At 31.1% G+C, this 13,414-nt stretch overlaps 1 protein-coding gene across 1 annotated transcript; it reads left to right on the top strand.

The window, feature by feature from the left end:
* Window positions 1–2,139: 2,139 nt before the first annotated feature.
* Window positions 2,140–13,001, top strand: LOC109060123 (myozenin-2-like). The gene is made up of 6 exons (XM_042728687.1): window positions 2,140–2,271; window positions 3,888–3,974; window positions 7,554–7,723; window positions 7,773–7,887; window positions 11,255–11,438; window positions 12,582–13,001. Exons 2-6 carry the CDS (start codon window positions 3,893–3,895, stop codon window positions 12,826–12,828), a joined length of 798 nt encoding a protein of 265 aa, XP_042584621.1. The 5' UTR covers window positions 2,140–2,271; window positions 3,888–3,892; the 3' UTR covers window positions 12,829–13,001.
* The last annotated feature ends 413 nt before the right edge of the window (window positions 13,002–13,414 follow it).

The following is a 13,414-nucleotide window of genomic DNA, read 5'->3' as shown; positions in this document are numbered from 1 at the left end:
AATATATTTAAAGGGGTCATATGATGTGATTTAAATTTTTCCTTTCTCTTTGGAGTGTTACAAGCTCTTGATGCATAAAGAAGATCTGTAAAGTTGCAAAGACTGAAGTCTCAAATCCAAAGAGATATTCTTTATAAAAGTTAAGACTTGTCCACGCCCCCCTAAAAGGCTCGTTCTAACATGCCCCCACATCTCTACGTCACTGTGTGGGAAGATTTGCAAAACGCCAAATGTTCACGCAAAGAAAGAAGGCGTACCTTTTATTCTCACTGTTGCAGCCGGCGCCATTTCATGTACAAGCTGTGTGTTTCATTGTGAAAGTGAAAGTTCTTTGTTTGGCCTTCCAAAAGAGCACAATATCCGCTTTGTCATGCCTGGAGCTGATCCGTGCTGGTCACTGAGGAAATACATCAACTTCGCGCTTTGGCTCGCCGGATCGTCTTTCACTGTGGACGAAGCGGAGTCCAGCCCAGGGTCGTCACATGTGGTTGCCGCAACCCAAGGCTGCTCCTTCGTTAAATCCGATGGCTGTTCCTCATTATAACCACTGGCTGCCGCTCACTCAAGCCTTTCCTTACTCTTTGCAAGGACAGTCTAGCCCTTCTGACTAATGGTATGTAAGTAGGTTTACATATGTAAAGGATTTGCCACTAATAATTCAAACGCGAGTTTTGAGCAGTGTAGAGTAGCGCTTGTTGTTTGTCGTTCCTCTGATCACAAATGCAGACATGGTTTTATGTTTACGCAGCGCGATATGCAACGCAACGCGTAAAAAGATAGTATAAGTCATTATAATCAGTAATTCTGTCCCCACTGGATGCAACAACTGCCTCATTTATATTGGGTTTTATTGTTTTTGTCTCATCATGCTGATGTTCGGACTGGGACACGCCATAACAGTATATGTTGAGGGGCGTAATATTTCCGTTAGACGCTTGAAACAGTTGGCCAATCACAACGCACTGGATAGCTGGCCAATCAGAGCACACCTCGCCTTTCAGACCGATGAGCTTTGTAAAAAATGACGCATTTCAGAAGGCGGGGCATAGAGGAGAAATAATATTGTACATTATGTGGAAAAAGTGTTTTTTGAACCTTAAACCGCATAAACACATTTCATTACACCAAATGCACAAAATAATGTTCCTTTTAGCAGCATCATATGACCCCTTTAAAATAAATACATGACAGAAGTTTCAATAGAAATGATATGTACTGTATATATATCATGTAAGTATATTGTAGTTTGCCATAAATGCTTGTCATTCAGCTGTACAATTTAACCATATTTCAACAAGTAACATGTAATTATGAAATGACATATAAAGATATACTTAAATTCATCTAAAGTTCAAATAATTGCATTGATTATAAATTTAAACTATAATGTTTTTCTTTTAGTTGCAATTAACATCCATTTAAATGTCTGAAAACAATACATTTGGTTTGCAGTATATTAATATTATTTCCAAAGTACTCTTAAAGGAATACTTGTTTTTCACAATAGCATATTCTCTCTAAAACATAAATATTAATATAATAATATTTAAAAATATAAATATTTTAACATAAAATAACCCTAGTAAACAACAAAAAAAGTATATTTGTGTATATCATTTATTTAAAATAAAAAGAATTTATACTTATTATTCTTTAAATCCATTAACATATTTCTTTACATCTCACTTAAGACTATGTGTTTTAATGTCATGTTGATGAGGATTGTATGATCTTTGAATAATATCGGTCCTTAAATGCAAGATATTTAAAGTACAATGTGCAATGGTTCCACTTTAGCACAATCAAATATACTTATACTGTATGTGGCACAAAATAAATGTATTTCAAATGCATTTTATTTTTTTCACTATAGGGAAGGAATGTATGTGCAATGTGTTGCCATGAAAAAGCCAGGGTAAGGTGTTTTATATATATCCTACAGATCATATTACACTCATTCACAGTAGAAATTAGGCCACTAACCACATTAACCAAAACTTAGTTGACCGAACAGAAACCTAAGAATGAATGAACTGTACAAACACAGTGAAGTAATAACCTGAGCAGACACCTGCTGTCTCCGTCACACTAAAAAGTGTCAACGTAAGTCTGTTTGTGTGTAATGATCAGTGCTATTTATAACTGTATGCTAGTGAAAGCACACAGACTGCTCTGACACCCCTCCGCTTGGCCAGAGCCCCTCAGTCCTGTTCCGAGAGGAAAGCAGCACAGATCCAAACTGACCTCTCCACACAGCCTGACCCGGCGCAGGTAAGAGCTCTGCCTCAGGGACGCCTGGGGTGTGTGTGCAGTGTGTTCAAAGCGCTGATGACTGCCATCATTTATACATAATGATGTACAGTATTGTCTCAAAGCAGTGCGGTAAGGTCTCGGATGGAGCTACAGTGCTTTAGCCTGCACTGATTATGCTGGTCATATATAATATCTGCACACTGCTGAATTCACATATTGATGTGATTTGTGTTTTTGGTACATGAAATATAATGTGAGAATGAACTGAAATGCTGGAGATGCTAAATAGTTTACACTATACCATAATAGATTTTTTTTTTTTTTAAAGAAGTGCACTTTATTATATATATTTTTTTAAATATCACTTAATACAAAATTATTATACTTTTTTTATTTATTTCAAGTGACAACTGAAGGTAATGATTTCAGACACTTAACTGCATGTTAGTTAATAACATATATTATACTTTACATTCATAATAAATGCAATTAGCTGCTTTTTAAAATGCTTTTTGACTCACTATGTACATCTTTATATATAATTTCAGAATTACTTCTATTGTCTTTGAAATATGGTTAAAGTACTGCTGGATGTACTGACAAGCATTTACGGTGAACTAAAATATTCTTTATTTAATGTAATTTCTATCGAAACTTGGATGTCATGTATTTACATATATTTGTAATTATGCATTTGTAATGATGAAGTTGCATTTAAATATATTAACTAAATATATTAAACCGATTCAAATATACTACCTATATTAACTATTAACTAAATGTACAAATGAAGTTCAGTACTTCACATGTGCTTTAATATGTTAGTCAACACATCAAAATAAGTACTTCTGACAAATTATTATTAAAACTAGTAGTATTCTTTGAAGTGTAAATAACACGGTACTGCACATGCATATGGCATTCACTCATTGCTATATATATATAAAATCATAATCATCAATGTACTTTTTAAAACTTTGTTCATTATCATCTTTGCAATTGGTGATTATTATTTGTATATTGTTATAATATCTATCAATAGTTTTATTCAGCTTTTTATATTTGTATATATATTTCATTATTTTTATTTCAGTTTTAGTTTCAGTCATTTTATAATTTTTTCATCTAATCTTTGTATTTGATTGTATTGTAGTCTTATCTCAATTATCTTGTGACTTTATAAGTTTTAGTTAATGATATCAACAGTGGTGGGTTAGACAAGCTTTCCATTAAGACTTTAGTAGCATGGTTAGTGAACAGCATGTACAGTACAGTAATGGATGTGAACACAGATTACCATCTTCCCCTTTCCAACTGCTAGACTGGTGTGGTGTGACATCACACCCTTCGGCAGCGTCCTGTCCAGTTGGGTCTATATCAGGCGTATCGATTCACAGTCCCCCGCAGAACTACACGGGAGCGCTGCCTTTGCTGGGCCATCATGTTTAATTGCTCGGGGTTATTTAAAGGGATGTGCTAGTGTCAGCCTTTAAGCAGGTGTAATAAATGTCACCATGTCCACTGGACTGTGAATGTGATTATGTGTTTGGTCTGTTGTGTAGTGTTTGAAAAGGTGTGAGATTGCAAGGGGCAAAATGAAGGAGACTCACATTCCCTTACTTTGTTTTCCACAGACAGCATGTCTCAGCATACTCTGATGTCAACACAAGAGAGGAAAATGCAGGCGGCTGCTATTTGTAGAGAGATCCATGCCACTGATGGTACGAGCAATGATTAATTATATATATATGTGTGTGACCCTGGAGCACAGAACTAGTCTTAAGTCACTGGGGTATATTTGTAGCAATAACCAAAAATACACTGTATGGGTCATAATGATCGATTTTTCTTTTATGCCAAAAATCATTAGGATATTAAGTAAAGATCATGTTCCATGAAGATATTTTGTAAATTTCCTACCATAAATATATCAAAACTTAATTTTGGATTAGTAATATGCATTGTTAAGAATTCATTTGGACAACTTTAAAAGTGATTTTCTCAATGTTTGGATTTTTTTGCACCCTCATATTCCAGATTTTCAAATAGTTGTATCTCAGACAAATATTGTCCTATCCTAACAAACCATACATCAATGGAAAGCTTATTTATTTATAAATCTCAATTTTGGCTCAGTGGTAGAGCATTGCGTTATCAGCGCAAAAGGTTGTGGGTTTGATTCCCAGGGAACACATGTTAGGTACAAAAAAATGTTAGCCTGAATGCACTGTAAGTCGCTTTGGATAAAAGCATCTGCTAAATGCATAAATGTAAATCTAAATGTAATATACACACACACACAATCCCAAATCGCGTACTTATTCACTATTTTATGATTTTTTTGTAGTATAAATTGTGTGAGAAGTTGTGTTCACACTGAAAATTTAAAAAAGAAAAAGTGCACTTTATACACCCAGATGATGCACTTAAATAACCAAAAAAAGCAAAGTGTGGAATATTGTACACTGCATGCACTCAACTGTTGCAGCTTAAATTACATAATGAAGGGGGAGGGGCTATCAGACTCCAATTATGAATGACAAACTAACCTTACATAATTCATACACTACATGGTTGAGTACATAGTGCATAAGTACATAAGTGCATAGTGTGTCATGTGGGACCCAGTTATAGTAATGCATGGTTAAGTAAGCCACCGAGTGATAATTCAAATACAAACGTATGTGTTCATCAATAAGTAACACAAACAATATAAAACAAAACACTTTATTTAAACAAACCCATCAATCAAACTTATCCTCCCAATCAACTGTCTAATTAAATATACCTGACTGGCCTTTATACAAACGAAAACAAAACAAAACCTGGATGACTTTACAAATGTATATAAGCGGTGGGCTATTTTAGAAAAGAAAATTCGAAAGATGACACAGAAGAATAATTTATTGCTGTTGTATGAATAATATGTAGCCATGTAATCAATAAAAAAGTAACTGTATTGTGATTACAAGTGTTTAAAATGTGATATAATCTAATTACAAGTCATTTTTTGGATCTGATTATGTAATCCAGATTACATGTAATCAATTACAACCCAGTAAATAAAACAAAGAATATTGGAGAATGTTTTACAACAAAATACTTGGTATTTCAGTTTTTCTGCTTCAAAATTCCAAATGTTTAATTTATTGTTTCTTGCTGCTTCTTCATAATTCTTTGTGAAATTTACAATAAATTTTTGAGTGAAAATTGTTTCTACACCAATACATATATAGACACCATTCCAAAGTTTGAGGTCAGTAACAGACTTTTTTTCTATGTATGTATGTATGTATGTGTTTGTTTATTTGTATATTTAATACAGTAAAAACTGTAATATTGTCAAATATTAATGTATAAATTACAATATAATATACAATATACAAATATTAATAATAAATAATATGCGTCAAAATTTAAAATATATTTTTTTTCTATTTGAATATATTGTAAAATGTCATTTATTCCTGTGATGCAAAGCGAGAAAATACTTTTTAAATTTTTCTACTTCACTATAATTGTTGGAGAAATGTACTAGCAATTTCTGAGTGAAAAACATTTCTATAACAAATTTATTTCCATGCAGTTGTGCTGCTTAATATGTCTGTGGAAAGTGAGTTTTTTTTTTTTTTTTTTTTTTTTTTTTTCAGAAGTTCAGAAGCACAACATTTATTTGAAATACCTTTCTTTTTCTTTTTGTAACAATGTAAAAGTCTTTATTTTATTTTTTTTTATTTTATTTTATTTTTAATGGATTTTTAATGCATCATTGATAAAAGCATTCATTTCTTACTTAAATACATAATTACTTGGAACTAACCAGCTGACTTTAAATTGGCTCTCCAATTAATATAAACATTGTAATACTCTCAACACAAACATACTAGGCTAATTATTGTATATTTAGCTATTAACACATGTTAAAACACTGTTGAGATTTGTGTGTTCGCATTAGTAGTGATTAGATTAACCACACCCGGACAACTAAAATACTAATCTGTAGAGATGTATTACTACCGAGAGCAGCTAATGCTTTTGTAGTTGTCTGTTTTAAATTCTATTTCTGGCAGCTGACTGCAAGAAGACGCTTGACAGCTGTAAGAACATACCAGCAGGATACATTTTCATCCTTTGATAGGCCTGTCAGAGTTCCCAGAGTGACCCGCATTACAGCCGTCAGTAATAACTCAATTTGGGCCTAAATACAGCTAAAATCAAAACGAAAAAAAACACAGTCAACTAACAAAAACACATTATAGCAACTAAATACTTAAAAACTTAATACTTAAAATTTTAAAACAAGTTTTTAAAATTGTATGTCTGGTATTTTTAACAAGACAAACCGTGAGTTAATCCATCAGTCAATGCTGAGCTTAAAACAGCGGTGTACAAAGACAAAGACAGTCTCAAAAAATTATTATCATATGCATACATCTTAGTATACTAAATAAGGTAACATTCAAGCCATTTAAAGACACAGCATGGTATTTTCATGGGGAAAAACAAAAAAAAAAAAAAAAAATAAAAACTTTAAATATGTCCTTTTTGATTCAAAGAAAAAAAAAAAAAATATTGTGTTATACTTGCTCTCAGTGTTTGGGGAAAGTCACTTTTACAAAGATTAATTTTAAGGAATAACATTAGTGACTGGATTTTTTTAATGCTGTAGAATATTGTGTTATACTTGCTCTCAGTGTTTGGGGAAAGTCACTTTTACAGTACAAGTGATGCATTACATTATTGCATTACTCCATAAAAAAGTAACTAATTGCATTACTTAGTTACTAGAATGCATTAGGCTACCTTACTTTTGCATTACTTTTTCTCATCAGGTCTAGGCTTGCTTGTTTTTTTTTTTTGTTTGTTTGTTTTTTTAATATAAAAAAGTTATATTTTTGGCAAATGTAAAAGCCCTTTCACACCAAAAGTGAAATGAATAAATAATATTATTAAATACATTAAAATACATTATTTATAACTTATTTTAGTTTTTTCATTTTGAGAAATACTGAATCTGTTTTTGTGTAGTGAGATGAGTAAATATATGTTCATATTTAGTCTAGAACTACAATAGCATCATGTTCATTTACATGTGAATCTACTCCTGATTTCTCTAAACATGCAGACAGAAGAGCTGTCAACAAAATAACTGTTGTTACTTATTTGAAAAAGTAACTTAAATATGGTCTTAGAATGCAATCTGTTACTTCACTAGTTACTTGAAAAAGTAATCTGATTACATACTCGTGTTACTTGTAATTCATTACCTCCAACACTGCTTACTCTTTACTCTTTTCCAGAACTAGAGATGGATTTGGGAAGGAAAGTTAGCGCACCGAAGGAGATCATGTTGGAGGAGCTTTCCTTAGCATCAAACAGGGGCTCTCGTCTGTTCAAGATGCGTCAGAAGCGCTCAGAGAAATACACCTTTGAAAGTATTCAGAATGAAGCCAACACACAGAAGGCCTGTGTGTTTATATACAATCTAAATAACCACTGTTCCATTTTTCTTTTCTCAGATTGACGCCGTTTCTCCAGGTCCAAGTGCTGAAACAACAAACATTTTAAGTAATGAAAACTGTATTGGAGTTGACCAGATCACCAATACACTCAACCCTGAGACTATTGCCCCAGGTTAGTCCACAGCTATTTTTTTTTATCTGTTCAATGCAATGTCTTAACAAAAAAATATAAATAACTACACATTTAAAATACACACAAAAAACAGACCACATATCTCCATACATAGCACTATAACTAAAACTAAAAACCATGTAATAATACTAAAAAAATCCTCCTCAACAAATAATTCTTTTTTGCACCTGACCTTAAAAAGGAACATTTATTTATTTATTTATTTATTTATTTATTTATTTATTTTTGCTGTTGTTGTTTTAAAATATTATTTAAAATTATTATTATTATTATTATTATTATTATTATTATTATTAAAAGGCCATTTTAAAATGAAATATTTACTAAAAATAAAAAGTTTTTAATAAACCGTAAATATTATTATGTAATCATTTTTTACTAAAATGTTCCAAATGTAATATCAATTGACAATATTTAATTTGACTTTATTTTAAATAGATTTAATTTAATTTAATTTAATTTAATTTAATTTAATTTAATTTAATTTAATTTAATTTAATTTAATTTAATTTAATTTAATTTAATTTAATTTATTTTATTTTATTTCTGATTTTTGTTTTTGTTTTTAGGAGAGGGTAAAAAAAGGTGTTAAATACTAAAAACCAAAACCAGTAATATATTACACTGATTTGGCCTCTTGACAATCGAGACAGACTAAGTCTCAAAACGTTTTTTTGTTAATTAGACAAAACTTTGTACTAATGTGGTGTTTCTGATGATGTTTGATGGTCCATTTATGATGTTAGATCATTTTTTTTTACCTCAAACAGAAGACAATACACATTCTCATCAACTACTACTATAAAAAACATCTAAATAAAAAACTAAATTTTATTAATAACCAATAAATAAACCTATATGACTGAGGCAGATCAGCGCCATGAATCCAAATTTTGAAATATTATTAGACTGTTTGTTTTTATTTATTTAAATAATTTCAGTTAAGTTATTATATACAGTACAGCATTTCAAGGTTTCGGTTTTTGGTACATGCTGATGTATATCTTGAGCATGTAATTCCTGTGTGATCAGTTGCCGTAGTGCCCCAACAGGAAGCTAGCTAAGTGTTTCCTGTGTCCTTTCAGCGATGGCACAGAGCAGCAGGATCTTAAACAGATCCTATCATTATAACTGCCATGGCCTCATCTAGCCTTGGGGCTCAGCCACCCTTCCTAGATCGGTGGATGAGCACATATTTACAGTGCGTCCTGCTATTTTAGTGACTTTGAGGCTTTATTTGAACGATGAAGGGAAGATACGAAGACCAGCAGTTGAATTTTGATGATAAATAAACAAGATTAAAGTCCCACAATGTGAGCGATAGAAGCCACTGGTATCACGCTATGCTGTTTTATTTTATTTTATTTTAGTTTGGTGTAAATATTTTATTATTTTAATTATATTTAATTATAAATTGTTTTATTTTATTTGTAAACATTTGTAACAGTTTAATGTTAAACCAAACCCATAAAATAAAGCTGTTAAACTGAAACCATATTTTATTTTATTTTATTTTACTGTCTATTTACACTAAGTGCATGTAGCCCGCCTTGTTGGCAGAGGCTATTTACACTAACTCCGCCCACTAATGGTGACTGGGGTAGTCAACAATAGAAAAGACGGTTATCAAACATCAGCTCCACTAACACACATGGTAATAGCGAACACGATTTTTTCGAAACCCCACTTCTAACCAACTTTTTCCTAACCTTTTCAACTCCCTTTTCAAATCTCATATCACATAAACATTAAGGAAATATTCAAAAAGCTCAAAATAAAGTACTGGGTAGGGTTAGGGTAGGTGTAGGGAGCACTTTATTGTCCCAATAAGGTGGCTTCCATTTAATAATTAGAATTAAAATTATAATTTACACTCAATACATTATTATAATATAAATAGCAGAAAATCCTGCTATTTTCACAAACTGTAAATATATTCTATAGCTATTTTCACTTAGTGTAAATAGCATCTATCGCTAAGAAAATTAGCCGCTGCCTTTTTATTATTTTATTTTATTTTATTTTATTTTATTTTATTTTATTTTATTTTATTTTATTTATAGACAAAACTGTTCAAAACTGAATTTTTGAATTGGTATACTTATAGCTAAATGCATTAAGAAGAAAAAAAAACCCTCAAATAACATAATCTTTAGACATTTTTTAGCCTTCTTGTGGCCAGTTACGTTTACTTTACAAAAACTATTTCCCCTTGCTGCTCTTAAAGTTTCTCTGAGGCCCATTGAACTGCCCAGACCCTCGACACTGAATCTCATGTGTTTTGTGCTGCTTCCTTGAGGCCGATAAACTCAGGAAGGAGACTGTCCGCAGCATGAGGCTGATGTGTGACAGAACACCCACATTACGTAACTCTTGTTTTGGGCTTGCTGGCCCTGCCAGGGAACAGTGGTTTGAGGGTTACTTATTTTGAAGGGTCACCCTGTATTCCTCCACAGGAATTTTTTAGGACCTTGTGAAGCCTTTCTCTTCTTTAAATTAGTTTCTAGTTTCTTTTATGCTTCACTAGCAATGCAATGCAAGAAAAAAAAGGGGGGGTCAATGCAAAGCCGCACTGGTACAGTAATGCTGCTGTCTGCCTTACATTATGAAGGAATACATGTGGTCAATTCACTTTTATTAAAGGGATAGCTCACAAAACAATGAAAATAATGCATCAACAGTGACATAGTGTTAATAGTGAGAACTGGTACCTAAACTGAATTACAAATTGTAAAAGTTTAATTGTCTCTCACTTTGCAATAAAACTCATTTAAAGCCTTACCTTACAGTACATTTTAAATCGTTATGTTTTAATTTATCTTATTGCAATATATATATATATATATATATATATATATATATATATATATATATATATATATTTATATATATATATAGCTCTTAAGTACAATTATAGGTTGCACTTTATTTTACAGTATGTGTACTTAGAGTGTATTTATAAGAAAGTACTGGTAATATAAGGAAACTACATGGGTTAGGGTTAGGTTTAGGGGTAGTTTCAGGGTTAGTACCTATAGTTATTAACTAGTTATAGTAATTACTTTAATAAGTACATTGTATGTGGATGAGGAACAGGACTGTAAAATAAAGTGCTACCAAATTATGACATTACATATAATAATGTACTCAAGTCCTATGTAAGTGGGTCAAAAAGCAAAGTTCAGCAATTGCATTTAATTCACATTCAAACCATAATACATGTTCTTTTATCAAGTATATGAAAACATTGCATTTAGTATATTCTTTTAAAATATACTTATTTTCACAAGGGATTTTAGTTCATGTACCACATCATATAATAAAGCTTTTTTAATGTGTTCAATAGGTTATTGTGGTCCCTTGAAGGATGTTCCAGCAGAGAAGTTCAACTGTACAGCAATGCCCAGATCCTACCAGTCACCCTGGGAACAGGCCCTCATTAGTGACCCCTCTCTGACCGAAACTCTGGTCGCCCGCATGCCTGAACCCCAAACCAGACAAGAGATTCCTCAATACAAGAGCTTCAACAGGTAAGATAATATATATATATATATATATATATTCTATATATATATATATATATATATATATATATATATATATATATATATACATATATATATATATATTATATATATATACATATATATAGATATACACTATATATATATATATATACATATATATATATATATATATATATATATAGATATATATAGATATATATATATATATATATATATAGCTGCTTCTTCAACTAACTGTGTTTGAATCATCCATGAATATTTATTTTAAAAATCCAGTACAGACTGGTGTTGTTTTAGCATTATTTATACAGTATTTATTAATTTTTTGAATTAATATTTATTTAAATATTTTCAGTTTTCATTATAATTTCAGTTTCAGTTTTAGCATTTTTTATTACTATTTTTTTTTTAAATAATTTTATATTATCCCATATGTATTTATATTTAATTTTAGTCATTTAAAAAAAAAAATATTCTTCTTTTTCTTTTTTCGGTTAGTTGAAATGGACATTTTTTTAAGTTCTGTAAGTTTCAGTTTTTCATGTAATATTTATATTTTAAACTATTTTTAATAGTTTTAGTTAACAATACTAACACTGCTGCTGATTATGTTTACAGTAGATTATTACACTAGACTATTCTGTTATTTAAATATTTTCAGTTTTCATTATAATTTTAGTTTCAGTTTTAGTATTTTTGTTATTTTGTCTTTTTATTCATTTTTTTGATAATTTTATATTAGACAAAATGTATTTATATTTCAATTTTTTTTTTTTTTTTTTTTTTTTTTTTTTTTTTTTGCAGTTAGTTGAAAAGGACACTTTTTTTTTAAAGTTCTGGTTATTACACTGAAGTAGGTTATTACACTGGACCCTTCTGTTTTGTAAAGCCCACTTTTCATAAATTTCTCATGTCTTTTTTTCTCTTCGAATATATGCATGTTGACTTTTTAAGAATATTTGTCAAATGTTAGAAACCTGTCTCATGTTTTCCAGCAATATTTGATTTAGAGTCAATCAATAAGATACCTTTACCTAAAATGTTGCTGGCTTTGTATTATATTCCACACCTTTTGCTGTAAGATTGTTTTTGTTGTGTTGTCAAGCAAAACCATAAGCGTTCATATACTCCTCTCCTCTAATTGAAGGTGGCTATTCCATTCGGTGGTTTCGGGAAGGCACCCAAAGCCCCTGTTAAATCTTTTGATGTGAACCCCAGCCTCCCCATTCCAAGCCCCAAGCCTGCAGCACCTGCTCTGGTCAAACGGCCCACCTTCAACAGAACAGCCTCGGGCTGGGTGACTGACAGCACCCCTCTCATGCTTCCCAGCATCCCCCTTGAGCCCATATCATCCACGTCTTCCACATTTATCCCCGAGTCAGATGAACTCTGAGCGTTATCCTTGTTTTTGTGAGCTTCACTGTCACTGGAAAATACACTTGTCAAATGTTTGGAATAATTAAGAAAGAAAGAAATCTCTGGCTGCATTTATTTGGTGAAAAATACAGTAAAAAGAGTAATTTTTTTAAATTATTATTACAATTTAAAAGAACCGTTTTCTACTTGAATATATTTTAAAATGTAATTTATTTCTGTGATGCAAAGCTGAATTTTCAGCATCATTACTCCAGTCTTCAGTGTCACATGATCCTTCAGAAATCATTCTAACTTTGCTGCAAAAGAAAGAAAGAAAGAAAGAAAGAAAGAAAGAAAGAAAGAAATACTTCAAGGACATATTAAATAATGTTATCAGAATGTTTTCTGAAGGATCATGTGATACTGAAGACTGGATTAATGAAGCTGAAAATTCAGCTTTGCATCACAGGAATAAATTGTATTCCAAAATATATTAAAATAAAAAACGGTTCTTTTAAATTCTAAAAATATTTCACAAATTTACTGTTTTTACTGTATTTTTGATCAAATAAATTCAGCCTTTCTGAGCATAAGATATTAAAAACATCTTTAAAAAATCTAGA

This window comes from Cyprinus carpio, chromosome B7 (genome assembly GCF_018340385.1).
Source record: "Cyprinus carpio isolate SPL01 chromosome B7, ASM1834038v1, whole genome shotgun sequence".
In the NCBI taxonomy this organism is placed as follows: domain Eukaryota; kingdom Metazoa; phylum Chordata; class Actinopteri; order Cypriniformes; family Cyprinidae; genus Cyprinus; species Cyprinus carpio.
The sequence above is the reverse complement of the archived record's forward strand: the minus strand, read 5'-3'. Positions and strand labels throughout refer to the sequence as shown.

What these genes read in the sequence shown, in the direction of transcription:
- LOC109060123 (XM_042728687.1), top strand. Translation starts at nt 3,893, where the DNA reads ATGTCTCAGCATACTCTGATGTCAACACAAGAGAGGAAAATGCAGGCG. An exon ending in CCCTGAGACTATTGCCCCAG is followed by an intron (nt 7,888 to 11,254) that starts GTTAGTCCACAG and finishes TGTGTTCAATAG; the next exon opens with GTTATTGTGGTCCCTTGAAG. An exon ending in CAATACAAGAGCTTCAACAG is followed by an intron (nt 11,439 to 12,581) that starts GTAAGATAATAT and finishes CCTCTAATTGAA; the next exon opens with GGTGGCTATTCCATTCGGTG.